This window comes from Carya illinoinensis, chromosome 1 (assembly GCF_018687715.1).
Source record: "Carya illinoinensis cultivar Pawnee chromosome 1, C.illinoinensisPawnee_v1, whole genome shotgun sequence".
In the NCBI taxonomy this organism is placed as follows: Eukaryota; Viridiplantae; Streptophyta; class Magnoliopsida; order Fagales; family Juglandaceae; genus Carya; species Carya illinoinensis.
Genome location: NC_056752.1, coordinates 11,619,540 through 11,639,690, shown reverse-complemented (window position 1 = coordinate 11,639,690; position 20,151 = coordinate 11,619,540). Strand labels below are relative to the sequence as shown.

At 36.8% G+C, this 20,151-nt stretch overlaps 1 protein-coding gene across 5 annotated transcripts; it reads left to right on the top strand.

The window, feature by feature from the left end:
• The first annotated feature begins 1,542 nt into the window (after positions 1-1,542).
• Positions 1,543-14,907, top strand: LOC122310601 (golgin candidate 4-like). 5 transcript variants are annotated; one of them, XM_043124638.1, is made up of 16 exons: positions 1,543-2,117; positions 3,770-3,868; positions 3,980-4,111; positions 8,045-8,242; positions 8,579-8,711; positions 8,796-8,860; positions 9,431-9,598; positions 9,726-9,836; positions 10,079-10,225; positions 11,396-11,692; positions 11,828-11,893; positions 12,786-12,988; positions 13,206-13,260; positions 13,929-14,111; positions 14,248-14,591; positions 14,676-14,907. In XM_043124638.1, the coding sequence occupies exons 1-15, from the start codon at positions 1,899-1,901 to the stop codon at positions 14,560-14,562; spliced, it is 2,391 nt and encodes a 796-aa protein (XP_042980572.1). In that variant the 5' UTR covers positions 1,543-1,898; the 3' UTR covers positions 14,563-14,591; positions 14,676-14,907. The 5 variants fall into 5 exon arrangements, with proteins under 5 accessions (XP_042980572.1, XP_042980583.1, XP_042980562.1 ...); XM_043124649.1 differs by having other exon boundaries at positions 1,543-1,787; positions 1,865-2,117; positions 14,248-14,677; XM_043124628.1 differs by having other exon boundaries at positions 14,248-14,677.
• Positions 14,908-20,151: the final 5,244 nt, after the last annotated feature.

Genomic DNA, 20,151 nt, shown 5'->3' with positions numbered 1-20,151 from the left:
AGTTAAGTCGAGTTATTATTCAAATTTTGTTTGAACTCTTTTAAATAACTTTCATTTATTATTAAATGAATTGAATAATTTAAAAAATTATTATTAAATAAATTGAATAATTTAAAAAAATACCAAATTACAAAAAATATTAAATTTAATGAAGCTTTTATAATATATATTTCTTATATACAGATGGTGGGAGGTTTGAATCTGATTCTCCTATTTAGAGATCAAGCCTTATACCATAAGTCAAAAAAACCTTGGCATAAAAACCTTATGTCTCTCTCTCTCTCTCTCTCTCTCACATCAAATAATCATTACAAATTCTCTTGCTCGTCTCTTTCTCTCTCTCATCAAATACCCATCGACACCAACTAGCCTTGGTGGTATATTTTGCGTTGGATTTTTATTTTTATTTCATAGAATGTTTATTTAGTATCAAATTGGACTAAGATAGGATTTGAGAAAGGCATTTCATAGTTTTTAATTATGTACGTTTTGCAATAGTTTGGTGTGAATTATTGCTTGAAATCGAAAAGGATGAAATGTAGATGTTTATTGTGAATCTAGGTAGATTATGAACCTTGTAATAAGGGAACCAATGAAATGTAATGGTAGATTTTGGTAATTAAATCACATGCTCTGTAGGGAAAGTATTTGACAAATTTTCGCAAAGACTCGTACGTGTGTGTTAACATAAATTTTCTCATAGGCCCATATGCTGTTTGTTGTGAATATGGGTTGATTATGAAAATGATTATGAGTTTATACTTAAGCATAAATGCTAACCTCTCATATAATCTCCTTACCTAAGCCATCAGCATCTTCAATAGCATGACCATGTGCAAGTATTTCTTTCCTTCTTGATGGCAGACACCATAGTAGCCAGACCCATTTCTTACAAGCACTATTTAAAACACTTGGAGAAAACTACATATGAGAGGTAGAAGGGAGGGAGGAATCGAAGCTCCCAGTCCCCTTTAGGGTGGTTTTTCGGTTTGGGTTTCGAGAGAAAAGGTAGAGCTTATTTTTCTAAAAATATTTAGGCTATTGTGATTCCTATATAATAGTTAAGACGATTAATTGGTCTTATATATTGATTAAGGAGCTAGTTAGTAATCAAGTCAAGTTAGGTTTAATCGAATATGTGCCATTTTTCAATCAAACGAGTTTCGACTTTCACAATTGTGCTTTTTCTTTCAAAAATTTAGTTTAATCGAATATGTGCCATTTTTTAATTAAACGGGTTTCGACTTTCACAATTGTGTTTTTTCTTTCAAAAATTGAATTCAGTTAGTTTAATTAAGCAAGTATCATGTGAACAACTGTATGAACCTGTTCATTTACCTCCCCAATCCCATTAGAGGATAAATTCTCGTAAATTCATTTACTTGATTGCTTCCAACAACATTAGGACATTTGCTTTTGTCGATAAAAAGTAACGAACGGGGCAAAACGACAAGTATAAAATGCTAAGCAATTGTACAAGCCTGTCGTTTACGACACAAAATGGGGTTGTGAAATTATCGGTAACGGGTCAGGCTTTTAGATCTACCAAAATCTCCCATATGTTTTTTTTTTTTGGATGGAAAATCTCCCATATGTTGATTAGTCGCATAACTTGTCTTCTCCTCAAATTATTAATTTCCTTTTACGTACGTAATTCACAATTTATGAAACGAAACTCCATCCCACGCTCCTATTCTTCTCAGATCTATCAGAACTTCCTACTCTCCGGAATCTGAGTCCCAAAGAAATCCTCGCCGGTTCAGTTTTCTCTCGCATCGACCCCTGAGGTGATTCTCCACTCAAACTCATACGATTGCCTATAGATTCAACGTCACTTTCCTTCAAAACCTGCGCATAATCGTAGATTTGGTGGCTTTGTGCGTTGGGCAAACCTTTGGATGATGTGGAACTCGATTGCGAATTTGAAGGAGAGCTTGAACAAGATCGCGCTCGATGTCCACGACGATGACGATGGGGAGCTCGAGATCTATGTCTCCCGCAATAGAGTAGACGATTCTCCGGTTTCTGATCGGAGGAGTTCCCACAGTTTCGCGCATTCTAATTCGGTCTCGCGGTCTCCGGTGGCGAATGGGATCGATTCCCCGTCTGATTTCGAGGTATAGCCCTGAGCTCTTGTATTATTATTATTATTTTTTTTTTTTTTCTAGTAAGGAATTTGGTTTAATTTTGTAATTTTATTTTCAATAAAATATCTTATTACTTATCAATTTTTTTTTTTTGTAATTTTTTGTAATTTTATTTTTATTTTTATTTTTATTTGTGGCAAGGTGAACTGTAAGAAGGTTGTTTTTGTTTTGATATGTAAGCCATTTTGGTTTCGTAGGGATTAGAATGTATGCGATTGTCATTATGGGATTTATTGGGGAATTCATTTTGGATTTTGCTTAGTATTTAAGCTAACATTTCACTTCCGAATTGGAGCTAGGGGATGGGCTACTCCATGAATTTTCAGGAACAAAACAAGAGATTACTAAAATATGGAGCTATAGGAGTGCATTCAATCCTCAAAAGAGAGGATTTGATTGAGTCTCGAGTAGTCAAAGAATTTAAGCCAAAATACCAAATGAGAATTAATTGATTTTTTTTCATTCCCGATGATGTACATATTTTGCCCAAATCTCCTACCATAATGGTACAGAACGATAATAGGACCTTTTGGGAATGATTGGTCAGGCAGACCAGAAAGGGGAATTATCCTCATCACTCTACAGCTAATTCAAAAAATTTTTTGAGCCCGTTTTTCTCTTTATATATTGATACACACATTTTCTCGAGCAAGGGTTAAGATGTTCAAGATCTTTTGATGTTGAAGGAGCTGCGACTTTCATATGATATAATGTGTCATGACTAAACACCCACTTGTGGGTAGCCCAAGTGGGTAAGGGCGAACTTGCATGAGCCCCATGTCATAGGTCCGATTCCGCCTGGGATCAAACTGCGATTTAAGTGGGAGGTCATGGCTGGGTTGCTGTGCTAGCCTCCCCGGGGTGGATCTCTTGTCATCAAAAAAGAAAAAAAATGTGTTATGACTAAACATATTCGTTTCAGATTATATGTTTATGATCAGGTGAATTCTTCTTTGCAATTGTGATAAAAGTAGTAGGAAGCTCAGATGATGCTTGGTTGTCTATCAGAGTCAATCATGATGCATATCAAATAAGTGGATTGTTGCCAGGAATTAAGTAGATGTTTTTGAAACATTCAATGAAGAAATTATAATGCATTCCACTTGTAATCTTTATGTGTATTTTGACAGTTGCTTCTAAGTGTTTAATTTTACAGTTGCAATTGTGAGTGTTGAGCCTGTATATTTTGAATTTTTTATCAAGTGAGTTTTTGTGAACTTCTCAGATTTGCTTTCAGCTAATTTATGGCCCACGATGATAAAAGTGTGTTATATCATGAGATAATTTGGAGTCTCTCATGTTTGGACTTGGAAGGGTGATGTTACTCGTTGTAGCCTCTGTTATAATTTGTGCACCATCTGGATAGGCTTACACTTGCCTGCCCACATCCCAATACAAATAGCTTAGTAGGAATTAGATGTGATATTATTTTATTTTTTTGAGATATGCCCTGGAGAAGGTTAAATCTTAGTTTTTATATTATCCTCATATCTGCTTGTTGTATGATTCATGCATACCTTGGCTTCCGTTGTGGGTATGCTGCAAAATGTAGCTGTAAAAGCGGATCAAGCATCAATTTTTCTGTTATTGATTTTGGTTAAAAGATATTGTGCTTATTGTAGATTGAGCGGTACAAATCTGAAATCAAGAGACTTCAGGATTCTGAAGCGGAAATTAAAGCGTTATCAGTTAATTATGCTGCTTTGTTGAAAGAAAAGGAGGTACTCCAATGCCAGCAAGAATCTCAATATTTATCCAATTACTTGTTACTGCTGTTTTAAAGGCATTTGACTTTATAAAAAATAAAATTCCCCCCTCCTCCATGTTGGCAGGATCAGATATCTAGATTGAATAAAGAAAATGGATCTTTGAAACAAAATTTGGATTCAACCAATACAGCTCAGAATGCATCAGGAAATGAAGGTGCCAAAGCACTTGCAAATGGCATTAATGTGCACAAGGTAGTTGTTGAGTTGTAAGTGAAGTGTATTATGTATTTGCATGAATGCTACTATTTTATTTTCCTAGATTTGCATTTATTACACAGCTTAGGTTCTTGTCTAGTTCTATTATCAGGTTGCAAAATAGTAACTGGCCAAACTAAATTTGCTCAAATCTCCCATTTGATTAGTTACATAACATCTCCTCTGCTTAGAAACTTGCATATCTCATTTAATTATGATTTGTGAAACTCTACGCTACTCTTATCACTGATTCTCATATCTTCTAAAGTTCCTACCAAAACATTGAGCCCCAAAATTCCTCCCATCCAATTATGTATCACACACATCTAAAGGCACTCATTTTCGAAACTTATTTGATAGCCTGTAAATTCAGCATTCTTTTCCTACAAAACCTGGAGATAATGATGGATTTGATGTTGGGCTTATGGGAAAACATGAATGATGTGGAACGTGATTGCGGCTTTGGGAGGAGAATTTAAACAATGTTGTGCTTAATGTGTACAATGACGGCATTAATGTCATGGGGAGCTCAACTTCTTCTGTGTCACTTAGAGAGGTGCCTTTGCTCTTTGCTCATTGTAGCTGAGTTGTACGTGTATAGTTGAGTCCTTGACATTATTTGGTGAATGAGTTGTTAGACATTTGCCTATATAGCCTTTGTTAATGCCATTTTTTTAATGAGTAGCTAATGTCATTTATTATGTGATAATTGTTATTGGGAAATTAAGGAGAAAGCTTATAATCACCTATTGATTATAGACACCAGCTGAAAAAATCCCATAAATTGAGTTAGTTGGGTTGGGAAGATTGTAGGTTTGTTTTAGTTTTGGGTTGGAAGAATTTTCGGAAAATCAAGAAAGGTCACAAATGGGAGATATTTCTTGTTTTGGAAATCAAGGAAAGAGAACAACTTGATGAGACAGGAAAAAATAACTTGATAATATGCGGAGCCAAATTAAGTTAATTTCTATCCTTGGGGCCAGTTTAGATTATTATTCATTTGGTAATGAACAACTCTGCATCAAACTGAGAATTAAATTAAAAAAAACTAACTGAGCATTGCCCTTCTCAAAAACCAAAATTTGGTCAAAATGGGCTGCATATCTTAGGCTGTTTGTGTATCATGAAAAACTAATTTTGGATAACAAACGAGTGGATGAGATAATGGGATAAACTAATCCTGCACAAGGGGTATTTTTGATGTGATTCATATAAAGGCTTACTGGGGCCAATTTTGGATTGTCTTAGCTTTGACTTCATCGATGAAGAGGATGATGTGGTTGGAAAGAGCCTTTGATGAGAGTTAGTTTTTTCAAGTGGTGAATGCTTTGGATGGTGATAAAGCACCGGTCACAACTTAGTATGATCAGTGATTAGAGAGGGAGGAACAACTCAAGCTTTGAGGGTAAGGAGAAGACGGGGGCAGACATGACCTTAAGGATTTCTTCTTTAAAAACCTTTATCACTGGATGTCTTCTCATTTTGTCTTTTTATTCATGTTTTCAGGACCTCTTACTTTTTTGCTCGTTTTCTTGATTGGTGTTTCTCATGTATAGGCCTTATATATATACTCGGGAAAAACCTTCTTGTTATCGTTAATAAAGTCCAACTTGTTTTTTTAATGGAGGCACTGAGTATAAAGTTGTTAGCTGTTGTAAAGAGGGGGCCCCTATCAGTTTTCTTGATGGGGACGAGATAAAATGAAGAGCTTATCCTATCTCATCTCCTATTTTCTGATGGTACTTTGATTATTTTTTAGGCTATAAAGGATCAAATCTATTATTGCGCTATTTATTCCTAAAATTTTTGGTTGTTTCAGAACTGAAAATTAATTTGGCCTAGTCAGAATTAGTACTAACTGGAGTGGTAGATGATATTGAGTGTTTAACATGAAGGTAGGGTCATCTTTTCCCAAGTAGTATCAGCGTCTCCCATCAAGGGCATCGTTTAAGATGAAATCCATTGATTATAGCATTAGGAGAAGTTGGAACGTCACCTAGTTGGGTGGAAGACATTATATTTATCCAAATGTGGTGGGTTACTTTGATTAAGATCTTTCTAACAAGCCAACATATTTATTGTGTCTTTTCGCCATTGCTGGTGTAGCAAAACATCTAGAGAAGCTTCAAAGGAATTTTTTGTGGGGAAGAATTCACAATAAGTTCAAGTTCCACCCAATCCAGTGGTCCAAGATTTGCACTCTAATTTAGTTAGGTGGTTTGGTGGTTAGGATTTTTCTTTTGTATAACAAAGTTTGCGTTATGACATGGAGAGAGAAGCTTCGTGGTGATTGGTGTTGGAAGCCAAATATGATAGCATGACGTGAGGATGGTGTTCAAATGAGGTCAATGGACCTTTTGGGGTTGGGGCGTGGGAAAAAAAGTAGTAGCTGGGGGGCTTATCTCGTATTGTTATGATGTATGTAATGGGTCTAAAACAAGATCTTGTACGATGTTTGGTGCGGGGACCAGCTTTTGAAGACTGTTTTCTTGAAGTTGTTTCATATATCTTGTTATGAGAAGGTTTTGGTTGCGGAACATCTGCAAATCTCCGACAACATGCCATAACTTCAATCAGATCAACACATGATTGGGAGGTGGAGTTGTTCTCTTCATTCTTTAACAGGTTGCATTCCTTTAGGTGGAGAAGAGGTGGTTATGATAAAATTTATCAGATCCTTGTTAGACCAGTTATCCCCACTTCTTGAATTTGAAAATATTTGAGTTTAAACCCTTCTTCAGTGTGATTATCCCTTCACTTGGCTCATCATTTCCTTGGAAGAGTATTTGGAGAAACAAGGCACCTTCAAGGGTAGCATTTTTGGTTTGGATGACAGCTTTAGGGAGATCTTAACAATGGATAACTTGAGGAAGCAGAACATTGTCATTATGGGTTAGTGTTTTATGTGTAAGCAGAATGGGGCAGCATCGATAATCTTCTGCTACATTGTGAGATGTCTAGTGATTTTCAGAACTTTTGGGATTGAGTGGTTCATGTCATAGCAGATAGTGGAGTAGTTGGTATGTTGGTTGAATCCTTTTGGAAGTCACAAAAATTTAGAAGTTTGGAGGATATTCCCACAACCTTTAATGTGGTATATTTGGAAGTTACTTCCTTTCCATACTATTTAAGATTGTGAGAGGACAATGACAAAGTTAGAAGTCATAATATTTAACTCCCTTCATTACAGCTTCCAATTTTTAGCTTTCTAGGTTTCAAGGATTTTTCTTCCTCTTGTTCTTCTCGCTAGTTGGATTTGTCCTTTTATATACTTCATTTATACACGCGTTGCACCCCTCAGCGCTTTGATAAGATTGCTCCTTTGTTCTATTGAAGTTAGAACCTTGAAGGTTACAAATGATGCCATGTTTGTGAAGAAGAGCAAAAGGTTTGGGAACCTTTATTTCCTACAGGGTAGTACAATGGCAGGTATTGTAGCTGCATGCATGTTCAGATAATATAAGACTTTGATACGTGGTTGTGTCTGAGTTAAGAGCGTGTTCTTATGTTGTTATAGGATAACAGTAGTGAGAAAAATGTAAACCCTAATCTCCCATATACCGAAAAGCCTCATCCTTATAACAGGACAAAAGAACGTTTGCATTTGGCAATATCAGAAGAGCTTTTTTAGTCTTCTTTCTTGAAACGGCCTAGTATGTGACAGTAAGGGCATTTAATTTTATTTCTCAGTTTAAAAGTCAATCAAGATTTGCCGTTACTACATGATTTTATTCTCTTCTTTGCGACCCTTTGTTATTTCTCTTCCATCCATACTGTGTCCTGGAAGAGACTGAGGCAAAGGATAAAAGTTATCTTGCCCTGTTGTTACAATGTGGGGTTTTATCCCATGTGTGATTAATATATATATATCTGATCAAATATATATATAAAGATTTGGTAGTGGGTATTGACTGAATTGTTGGCGAATTTCAGGGGAGTGCTGATCAATCACCCAACCGACAGCATAGAATCACAACTCAAGCAAAAAACCGTTATGCTGGAAACCAGATACACAATGGTGTTGTCTCCAGACAGGATGGAATAAGCAATGGAATCACACATGCTGTTCAATCTGTTGTCACTCAAAGTAAGATGGAAGCAAAACATTCAAACTTGCTTGGGAGGGAGAAGGTAATTGCACCTTTCATTCTGAATTCTTGTATTTTCCTAGGAAGTTTGAGCAACTTCATTTTTATTTTATTTGCATGGACTATTTCATTACTTTTCGTTGATCCTTTTTTTAAAGCACCTTTGGCTGTATCTAGAGCTCTACTCAGACTACAAATGCAAATGCGTTTTTTTTTTTTTTTTTTTTGGTTTTGGGGGGGGGGGGGGGGGGTGGTAATGGCACTTGATTTGACAAATGTATTTATGTGTTTCGGCACAATGCATTTTTTTCCCATTTTGCTGTACTCTTTTCTTTTAATGATGAATGAACTTGACAACAGATATATGAATGCCTTCTAGGAGCTTGCAGATTTGCTAGAAGAGAAAAATAGGTCTCCTGCAGCAGTGCAGGTCACTCATGAGTTAAAACAATTGAGGATGGAACTTGAAAAAGAACGCACAAAGTTGGAAAATATTCAGTCAAAATTACAAGGTACAGTTCTTGGTCTGAAAATCCAGAAATGGTTCTCAACAATCTTTTGTTTTGTGATGCCTGCTTTTCTTTTTGCATCCTCAGAGGAACAGAAATTGAAGGAATCTTTCCAGGGGGAGCTCAAATCACTGAAATTCGACAGGGACAGAGTGAGTTTTGATATTGGTTGATGATTGGCTTAATACTTTTGGCTGACATTATTATTGTCATGGATAAATCTACCATGCCACCCCATTGTTACTGCTATAGTTGACCGCTCGTCAGTTTTTTTTTTTAACTTAATGATTAAGGAAGTGATTTTAAGTGCATTGGTGTATTTTTTTTAAATATTTAAATATATTAAAAAAATGTGAAAAGAAAACTGAAAAAAAAAAGTGCAAAAGTGTGCTAGCGGTAACAATGAGTGGTGCTACTCAGGCGGCAGAGTAGCACTGCTCTTATTGTCATTTCTAACTTCTAAGGCCATAGAACCCATAAGTTTTCCTATATTCAGTATGTTGTATGAAAATATAAACTAGTGTATTGTCTGATTCTAAATGCACACATTCTCATGTTTGATTTCTACGTTCTGTTTTCTTTATTTTTTTTCAAGATTTGCATGTTAATTACTGATAAAAAAATTTTGTTTCTTAATTATTTTTTCAATTTACTTTTCTAGATGACCCATTGCTGTCCTGACCTATGTATTTTGTCTGACATATCCTCTTCTTTGTTAGCAGACCTCTGAGGAGATGAACAACATACGAAACGAGTTGAATGAGAAAATTTCAGAAATAAAGCAACTGCAAAGGGAGCTCAAAGGACGGAAGGAGGAAGGCGCTGATGACATTGCACAAAGTTTGAAAAGAGTAATTGCAAGCCTAGAGAAGGAAAACAATAGTCTTAAGGTTGTTAATTTGTAGATATCCGTTTGTGTTTCACTTATGAAGTGCATCATGTCTTATTACTCAATATTTTATACTGCTTTTTATTAAACGGTGCACCCAAATTCACTCTAATGTCATAATTTTATAGATGGAGAAAAATGAACTCGAGGTTGCTCTGGAAATGAGCAGGAACGCTCAAACTGAGGTGCGATCAGATGCTTCCCAGCCTTTAAGTAAACATACAACTACTTTGAATGAGGTATAGAAATTGTTGGGGAACATCATTCCTTATTTTTCTGTTGTTTGTGCTTAAGATGGATCTCTCTCTCTCTCTCTCTCTCTCTCTCTCTCTCTCTCTCTCTCTCTCTCTCCCCCTCTCCCCACATTCCTCCTCCTTGTAAGTGTGTGTAATGATGTTGGCGTTGTTATACATCATTGTGGTATGCACTTGTATCATCTTCTTGTCTCCTAAAGCAGTTAATTACTTATTTTTCTTCACAGAAGGACTATTCATCTGGAAGTTTCCCTGGAAAGGAACAAATGGAGCAAAGTTTGGAAAAACTGGATAAAGATTTGAAGGAAACACGCCAGGAAAGGGACAAAGCATTGCAACAATTGGCCCGTCTTAAGCAGCATTTGTTAGAAAAGGTCAAGTGTCTATAACTCTTTTATTATCTCTAGCAGAACCACCCGTCAATTTGTCCATCTGTGCATGACATCTGCTGCAATGTGAAATTTCTGGTTTCTGCTTTAACATAATATATTAAAGCAGAAATCTAATACTTGTACTCCTATTTGTTTGGTTTGCAAGTTTGGCACTTCTGTTACAGTTGTGACATTTTCGAAAAACATTAAATACAATAAAATTTCTATACTATTTTTATAAAAAGAGATTACCTCAGAAATTTTATAAAAAATTCTCACTTGTGGTGGAGGAATGCGGTGGTTATAGCAGCAATATACCCTTTTTTTTATTATCAGCAGGATGCCATGTTGTTACAAATAAAACTTATCACTGAACCCAACTAAGGTATTGGTTGAAATAACAAAGAAAAACCTATGTCCTATAATAATATTGCTATTCAGTGTAAAAAGAGACACCATCTGGAGGTGTTGGAAGGCTCTGAGCAGTAAGGAGAGAAGCAGAATAATTAGAATCCCCAAGAGGAGCTCAACCATCTACCAAACTAGTTCCTTCTCGATAGACATGACTTAATCTGAAATTTAGAACCTCTCCTAAAGCAATGATGCCTTCCCAAATATTATCATGTAGAAACCATTTTACCACCTGAAGAGAATCTGACTCCACCTCCAATAACAAAATGCCCAAGTGATAACATAAACTTGGCCCATTCTTCAAAGCTGAAAGTTTTGCATGTGTTGGTGCCAATTCCAAGATACAAAAAGAAACCAGCTGCAAAGGACCCATCACTATATCTAATCACATCACCACAATCTGTCTCTCCAGGATTGCCTCTAGAGCTCTGTCAGCTTGTAAATACCATTGGAAGGAGGCAGCCACGTAAGAAGTTTTGTTTTGTTTTTTTTTTTAATCTAATAAGCTGGTTTTTAATGCCCCAGTTTCCTATAGAACTCACACTTGACTGGTATTATGTTCCTCTCAGAGCCAGCGTACATCAAAATGTTTCGAATTTTCCTTTATGGACCACAAGTTTCCATGAACTGGTTTCTTAACTCTCACTTCGTTCACTGCATCACTTTCACTTTCTATTGCTTGTGTGAGATTCTAGGTAGATCTGGCATCCTCTACATCACAATATATTATATTTTTCAAGCTTTCTTTCTCCGATAATATAGGAGTCTGAAGAGTCTGAGAAAATGGATGAGGACAGCAAAATCATTGAACAGCTGCGTGAAAATAATGAATATCAAAAAGCTCAAATATTGCACTTGGAGAAAGCGCTGAAGCAGGCCATTGCAAGTCAGGAGGAAATTAAGACGATCAACAACCATGAAATTCAGAAGTCAAAGGAAATTATTGATGACCTAAATAAAAAGCTTGCCAACCGTTTGGCCACAATTGATGCCAAAAATGTTGAGCTTCTTAATCTACAAACTGCTCTTGGTCAGTACTATGCTGAAATTGAAGCTAAGGTAAGCACATTAATACTTAATGAATTTTTTTTTTTTTTTTTCTCACCTTATAAAGCAAGCTATTTGGACATGTCAGTAAGAGCCATGCTTTTTCTAGAAGATGGTTTTTATGCCAGTTTGAATAAATTTTTATAGGAACATTTGGAAGGAGATTTGGCGTGGGCAAGGGAAGAGTCAGCTAAACTTTCTAAGTTGTTGAAAGTATGCGTCCCTTCTTTCAGTGTTACTTCTGTATTTTTCAATTTCTGAGCTAGCTGAAAGTTCATTGCACCCTCTTGATGCAACATAATAACTATGTTATAACTCAAGCTGGTTATTTGACATTTTTTTAGGATTCAATCAGTTGATTAGTTAAAATAACACTATTTCTTTCCTGTTTATAAGGATTCTTGTTGTAGCTAGGTTTTTTTTTTTTTTTTTTTTTTAATTAAATTATTTGAAGCTACAGCTATATTCAGTTGGGAGTGTGGGGAATTTGTGTCATAAAAGCTTTTTCATTGTCATTGATTAGTAAAAGTGGTCATCGATAGTATATAGATCAGTTTCTCATCGAAATTATTTTATAAGTTGCCAGCTTCCTCTTAGAAATTTCTTTTTCATTACTTTACTACGTTGGTCGATTGTAATTGATTTTAATGGCACGACTTTTCCTGAATTCCTTATATCACCAAATTAGCACGCTTAGGCGATGTTCTTGTGTATGTCACATATGCTTGGGCTCTTGCCAATTCCTACTATCAATAAAATTTTGTTTACAGATTAAAAAAATAATTAAATGGCCAGCTTCCCTCAAAGTAGCCTAAAAGGACTTGGGTTCCCTTGAACAACTCAGACCACAACTCTTCGTAGTTCCCCTGTTAAAAGTCTTTCCTATATTAGCCTACAATGACATTGTTGTACTAGTCATATATTTCTTCTGTTGAATAGATGCATTTTTTCCTGCTACCTTGATCATTTTAATTCTCATTACTTTTTAAGCTTATTTGTCCTGTCGAAATTAAGGTTATCATAACTTCTATAGGCTGGGAATATTTTTCATGTCATTAAATGTCACTCTTGGCCTTAGGTTTTTTCTTTTCTGTATCATCCCTAGGATGCAGATCAACGAGCTGAGGTATTGAAGGGGGAGAAGGATGAAATTTTGGCCACAATTTCCCAATCTGAAAGAACACTAGCAGAATGGAAAAGCAGAGTAAATAAGCTTGAGGAAGACAATGCAAAATTGCGGCGTGCCCTTGAGCAGAGTATGACTAGGCTTAATAGGATGTCAATTGACTCAGATTTTCTTGTTGACAGGTTAGCTGGATTTAATTTTGAATTAAAATTCTTGCTTTTCAACATGGGTTATTTCTGGGTTTCCCACTGTTCTAGTTGCAATCAAAATACAGAGTAGATGTCTCAATGAGTTTCAGCAAACCTCTTTTAACTATTGGTTTTCTACTAATTGGTTGTCGTTACCACATTGCCTCATGTGAGGAAAACATATAGTTTATATGACTGGTGATGTGTGCAGGCGGATTGTCATCAAGTTACTGGTGACCTACTTCCAAAGAAACCACAGCAAAGAGGTATGTATATTTCATAATACTATTTTAGTTGCTTATGGATGCATGCTGGGATATTGATACTCTCGTCATCTGTGGTACATGCAACGGATTGTTCATACCCAATTTATGTGGGTTATACCACTGGATGACTTGAACCTGATTGTCATCGTTGACTTTGTCTGGTTTATCAAGTTTCATGGTTTGGCTCTATTGAAGAATGTTTTGTATGCATATATGTTGGGCATCATTATAGCAAAAGAAATGAACCTATTGAAAAATAGTTTAATACAAAAGACTGTCCTCTCAGGGAAGGAGGGAAACCTAAGGGGAAAAGAAAAGAAATTCAAGGAACTACAAAAACCAGAGAATACACAAATTAGCTGAGATCCCACGCCTTCATGGGCAAATTCTTTCAAGACCAAACTTTATCAAGGCTGGAACCCTTTTGAGCTGAAAAAGTTCTTGACTTTGACAGTTCCCCGCAACAACCAATATAGAATATGCATCTTGCATTATCCACAGCTGAGCACCAGTCTGAGTCTTATGGACTGTTTTTACAGGGGAATGTAGTTGCTTACAGATCTTTCATCCCGATTGAAGTAGTTGTCCTGTTGACAGCTTTTGCCTAAGTTGGCTTGTCAAAAAATTAAATCATCTTGCTAGCTCAGGTTTATTATATATTTGGGCAGGTTCTGGATCTTATGGTTCGTATGTTGGGGTTCTCTGATGAAGACAAACAGAGGATAGGTGGTGCTCAACAAGGTGCAGGCAAAGGTGTTGTACGTGGAGTGCTAGGGCTACCTGGCCGCCTAGTTGGTGGCATCTTGGGAGGGGGTTCGGCCGAATCTGCAAGCACAGCATCTGACAACCAAGTAATATTTTTATCCAGAGATTAATTGTCTGTTGTTCACATAAATGCATCTAGTATTTGGGTGTTTTTTGTATTGCTTTTTTCTCCCCTCCACTGTTTGCATGTGGTGCATTAAAGAGCATCCTCTTCTCTACCAGTCCTTTGCAGATCTATGGGTCGATTTTCTTCTCAAGGAAACCGAAGAAAGAGAGAGAAGGGAAATGGCCAATAATGCCAATAGATTTAAGGAAGATTCACATGGAAGAGGTTCAAATGCTGCGATTGTTGGTCCACCTGTGGCCGACCAAAGACCAAACACTTCTATTACAGCATCGAGTTTCTCAAGACTAAACTTCTCGCCTAGCCAGAATTCTAGCCCCTTAACCTCTCGTGGAAGTCTTGAATCCGAGTTCTCAACAGTTCCTCTCACTTCGTCGGATCCACCGAACTCAAGACTGCTACCAAAATACTGAAAATGTGTTGGATATGTAATTAATCAAAGGTATAGCTTACAATTTGTCGATGTTATCTTTATAATTAATTCTTTTACATTGAAATAAAAGTTTCTTCGTTTGGCTGCGTGTAGTATTCGTTTCTTGGATCCCAAAATTCAAGAGCATTTTGCGGGATTGACCAGCCAAAGAGGGAAAAGCCTTTTCTTGTTCCCGTAATTATTTCTTATTTTCAGAAATTGTATTCATGCATAAGCATGCGTGCGCATATCTTACTGCAATGCGCATATCTTATTGTTTTTTCTTAATTTAGTTGCTGGGATACTCATCTAGAAAGTAAAGTAAAAATTCGAAGCGTTGGCGGCCCATGATCACCACATTCTTTAGTCCAATGGCGGTGAGAAACTGAATCTCCCCAACGGGCATTTCAAAACAAATGCAACCACATCAATCACCATGGCCTCCGGCTATGGGTTTACACGTTTATCGGGTTGTACAAAAATCATTACTTTGTGTAGCTCCCTCTTAGCGAGAAAGAGTGGGGATATTTATTTGTTCTTAATGTCCTTATATTCGCGAAAGAAATATCAACATATTATCAATTTATAAAATTAGTAAAAAGTTTTAAGCAAAGATTACCAAGTGAAATGAGATGAGAATATTTGTCCAATTTAAGTTTCATTATTCTGTGATGGACATAATATTGGGGATCCCAAAGATAGAAGATATATTTAATGACATGGACAATCACGAGGTCAAGCTTTACAAAACCATTATTGTTGAATAGACTTCTTCTATGCTATTATAGATCTATGATTTCAAGAGTTCAACAATCATTAATTAATGCTGATGAACCTTTGGGAAGGAAGGGAGGCTTGATCATGCTGTGGGATCGATCTATAAATGCTGAGGTGGCCAATTACTCACAAAGACATATAAATCTTTGGATCTTAGATGAGAATAAGCAAGACAAATGGCTGCTAACAGGTTACTATGGAGAACCTGATGTGAGTAAGAGAGGTGCATCTTGGAGGTTTTTCTCCTCTCTCAAACCAGATGATAACATAAGCTGGGGAATAATTGGAGATTTTAATGAAATAGTAACACATGATGAAAAAATGGGTGGTAGACCAAGAAAGGAAAGTCAAATGGCAAAATTCAGAAATGTGTTAGGGGAGTGTGAATTGTTTGATTTGGGTTGGAGGGGGGATAAGTTTACATGGAGTAATAGACATGAGGATGACACTTTCACCAAAGAGAGATTAGACAGATCCCTGGTCAATGCAAAATGGAAAGGTTGTTTCAAGGAAAGCTGGGTTGAGGTGTTGGCTGCTAGATGCTCAGATCACATACCTCTACTATGGTTTATTAACCAAGATAGGAAGGTGGGGGGTAGAAAGAAAATGATGTTTAGATATGAAGCCAGTTGGGCATTAGAGGAGGAATGTACTGAGGTTCTGAAGCGAGTTTGGAAAGATAGAGGGAATCACAACCTACAGTCATTCTTAGAGAGAAGTAAGATATCATTAATAAGGTGGAGTAGACATAAAGGAGCTAATACAGAGAAGGTACTAGAAGAAAAGACAAAAGAACTAGAAAGGCTGCAAGTAGAGGAATGTAGAGAGAATATTCAAGTAATTAAGAATCTGCAGAGGGAGGTTGAAAAGCTGCTGGAACAGAAGGATCTGAAATGGAGACAACGAGCTAAGCAAAACTGGTACCAGCTAGGGGATAAAAATACTAAATTCTTTCATTGCTGTGCCTCTCAAAGAAGAAGCAAGAACAGAATTTTAAAAGTCAGTGATGAAGATGGTAGAAGCTGGACTAGTCAAGAAGAGATAGAGGTGGCTTTCAATGTTTATTTTGGGAAGCTGTTCATTTCAACAAATCCTAACTCAAAAGAGGTAGAGAAGTGCATTGCTCAGATGGATACTAAAGTTACCAACCAAATGAATGAAAGCTTGAACAAGGAATTTACTAGAGTGGAGATTGAAGAAGTCATCCATCAAATGGCACCATTCAAGTCCCCGGGACCCGATGGCTTTGGAGCTTGTTTTTTTCAAAAGTATTGGTCTATTGTTGGAGAGGAAGTTAGTACAACAGTTCTCTCATGGCTGAATGGTAACCTTTTTGCCCCTTCTATTAATCATACCTTCATTGCACTCATTCCTAAAGTTAAATGCCCTGTAAAAGTTAGTGAATATAGACCCATTAGTCTTTGTAATGTTATATATAAGGTCATGTCAAAAGTGTTAGCTAATAGGATGAAAAAGTTCCTGAATGCTATTATTTCTCAAAACCAAAGTGCTTTCATTCCCGGGAGGCTGATTATTGACAACTTAATGATAGCATATGAGCTGTTGCACTCTATGAAAGCTAGGAAAAAAGGAAGAGTTGGAACAATGGCCATCAAGCTAGACATGTCAAAAGCATATGATCGAGTAGAGTGGGGCTTCCTGGAAGCTGTCATGAAGAAACTGGGATTTGATGCTAAATGGATCAACCTTATAATGGGATGTGTGAGATCAGTATCATACTCAGTGTTGGTTAATGGGCAGCCTGGCCCCATTTTTCATCCCTCAAGAGGTTTAAGACAAGGAGATCCCTTATCTCCTTATCTTTTCCTGCTGTGTGCCGAAGGTCTCTCAACTTTGTTCAATTTCTCAGATTTGAGAGGGGATGTAAGAGGGGTGAGTGTGGGCAGGGGAGGATTTAGAATCAATCATCTGTTATTTGCAGATGATTGTATTCTATTTGGTAGAGCAACAGTGAAGGAGTGGTTCAGGATTCATGAGCTCCTACAGGTGTATGAAAAGGCCTCTGGTCAGGTGTTGAACAAGGAAAAGTCTGCCATTTTCTTCAGCTCAAATACTAAGTTGACAATGCAGTCCCAAATCAAAGATGCTGGTGGTTCAGTAATGGTGGGGTCATATGAGAAGTACCTAGGGCTTCCTGCTGTAGTTGGGAGATCAAAATATCTCACTTTCAGAGGCATTAAGGAAAGGGTGTGGAGAAAAATGTCAAATTGGAAAAATGTCTTCCTATTAGCTGCAGGGAAGGAAGTCCTCATCAAAGCAGTCCTTCAAGCCGTACCTACATATACCATGAGTGTCTTTTTGTTCCCCAAAAGACTATGTTATGAATTAAATGGTCTGCTGGCCAAGTTCTGGTGGGGTAATCAGAAAAATGAAAAAGGCTTGCATTGGGCTAGATGGGACAGATTAGGGCAACCAAAAGATAAAGGGGGATTGGGATTCAGAAATGTGGAAGCATTCAATTTGGCCTTGCTAGCCAAACAAGGGTGGAGAATTCTTACTTACCCTACAAGTCTAGTGGCCTAGATCTTCAAGCAAAAATATTTTAGCAAGTCCTCTTTTTTGGAAGCTAAAGTGGGAAGAAGTCCCTCTTTCATCTGGAAAAGTATTTGCAAGGCTTCTGATCTAATAAGGGAAGGTATGAGGTGGAGAGTTGGAAATGGGTTGAGCATAAAGATATGGGAAGACAAATGGCTTAATATCCCCACTAGTTTCAGTGTACAATCTCCAGTATCAAAGTTACAAAGAGAGGCAAAGGTGGTAGAGTTGATAGTGGAAGGGGAAAAAATCTGGAATGAGGCCCTTATTCGAGAGATCTTTGTGGAAACTGAAGTGGAGCAAATTCTCAGCCTTCCATTGAGCAAGATGGGTGGAGAAGATAAAATGGTGTGGGGCCCTTCACAGAAAGGAATTTTCTCGGTTAGGAGTGCATATTTTCTTGAAATGGAAAGAAGAAGAAGGTCTAGAGGGGAGTCTTCAATAGAAGCCAAAGAAGATCAGAGATGGGGCAAAATTTGGCAACTGAATGTGCCAGAGAAAGTTAAGCTTTTCTTATGGAAAGCAGGGAACAACTATGTAGCCACAAGAAGCAACCTGGATTTAAAAAAAGTCATGGAAAGTGATCTATGTCCAGTTTGCAAAGTGCATAAGGAGTCTGTCATGCATGCTTTGTGGCAATGTGTGGCATCCTCTGATGTGTGGACAGAATCAAGTGCTAGAGTTCAGAAATGGAGTATAAGGGAAGAGAGCCTAATGGACTTGATTGAGAAGATGGCACAGAACCTAACAACTGAGGAAATGGAAGAAGTAGCAGTGGTAATGTGGAGAATCTGGCTAAGAAGGAACCAGCTCGTTTTTGAAAACAGTTTTATGCCACCTAAGCAACTTATCAATATAGCAACAGAGCAGCTCAGAGAATTTCAGATGGCCCAAGTTGTGGCAGAACACCCAAATCCTATTAGAGGTCTGTTGGGACAAGTTGGATGGGTTAAACCTACTGCAGGGAGTGTGAAAGTCAACTGGGATGCAGCTCTAGATCAAAAAAAAGGAAAAGCTGGTTTTGGGATTGTTATAAGGGATGAAAAGGGAGAGCTTCTCACTGCATGTTGTGATCAGAGACCTCATGTTCAAATTCCAGCTATGGCTGAATGTTTAGCTCTTTGGAAAGCCTTGGAATTGTGTAGAGACCTTGGTTTCTGCCGAGTCTGGTTTGAAGGTGATGCTCAGACAATAGTCAAAGCTGTTAATGAGGAGATGCCAGATTTCCCATGTTATGGAAGCATTGTGTTAGACGTGAAGAAGCTGTTAGAGCAACAGGTGGGGTGGAAGATTCAGTACATACACAGAAGTTCTAATGGAGCTGCACATAGTTTAGCTAAGGAGGCTCTAAAGTTAGACACAGAGGTTATATGGATGGAAGAAACACCAGCTTGTATAGCCGAATGCATAGAGATTGAAAAAAGATGTAACTCTGAAACGATTACTTGATTAATACAAATACTTTTTACTTAAAAAAAAAAAAACAATCGTTAATTAATGAAGATTCTCACGTTATCATTTTATTTTCCAAAAAGAACGAAAAAAATCAGTTTAGGTCATTCAAAATTTTACCTCCAAATATGGTTAGTTAAACTATTGAAAATTTAACTTGCTTTATTTTTTGTGCTTAAATAGTTGGTGCTATAATAATAATAATAATAATAATAATAATAATAATAATTGTTGTAACCAACTCATATATGTATGACCGCTTTAAGCCATCAAAACTGACTTAAGCCATATGCCCATAAACCGACTTAGTCACCTTATAATATGGGTATCGTTCCATTATACGAGTATCACGTTTTCTAAGTTAATGAATATTTTAAAGTCTTTCTCTTACAATATTATTTCTTTTTTAGTTTTATAACACGTTATCAGTATGAAGGTTCTGTCGATTATGAAGCTAATAGTTTTCTACTTCAAGTAAATTTTTCAATATATTATTTGTAGTCCCCAAGATGAATATGAAAGGTTATATTACTGATTATTACTTGATAAAACTATGTGTTTATTCTCATGATTTTGTGAACGTATTTCTTATTTACAAGATAAACATACTTATTTTCCTGATTCATATATATAGAAAATGTCAAATCTTACAAAATTAGAATTTGTTGCTCTTGACATTTTTGAAAAAAAATTATTTATCTTGGATCCTTAATGCTGAGATCCATCTGGATGCGATGAACTTGGGTGATACAGTCAAAGAAGGAAATCACGAGTCTCGGCAGGACTACACTAAGGTAATGATTTT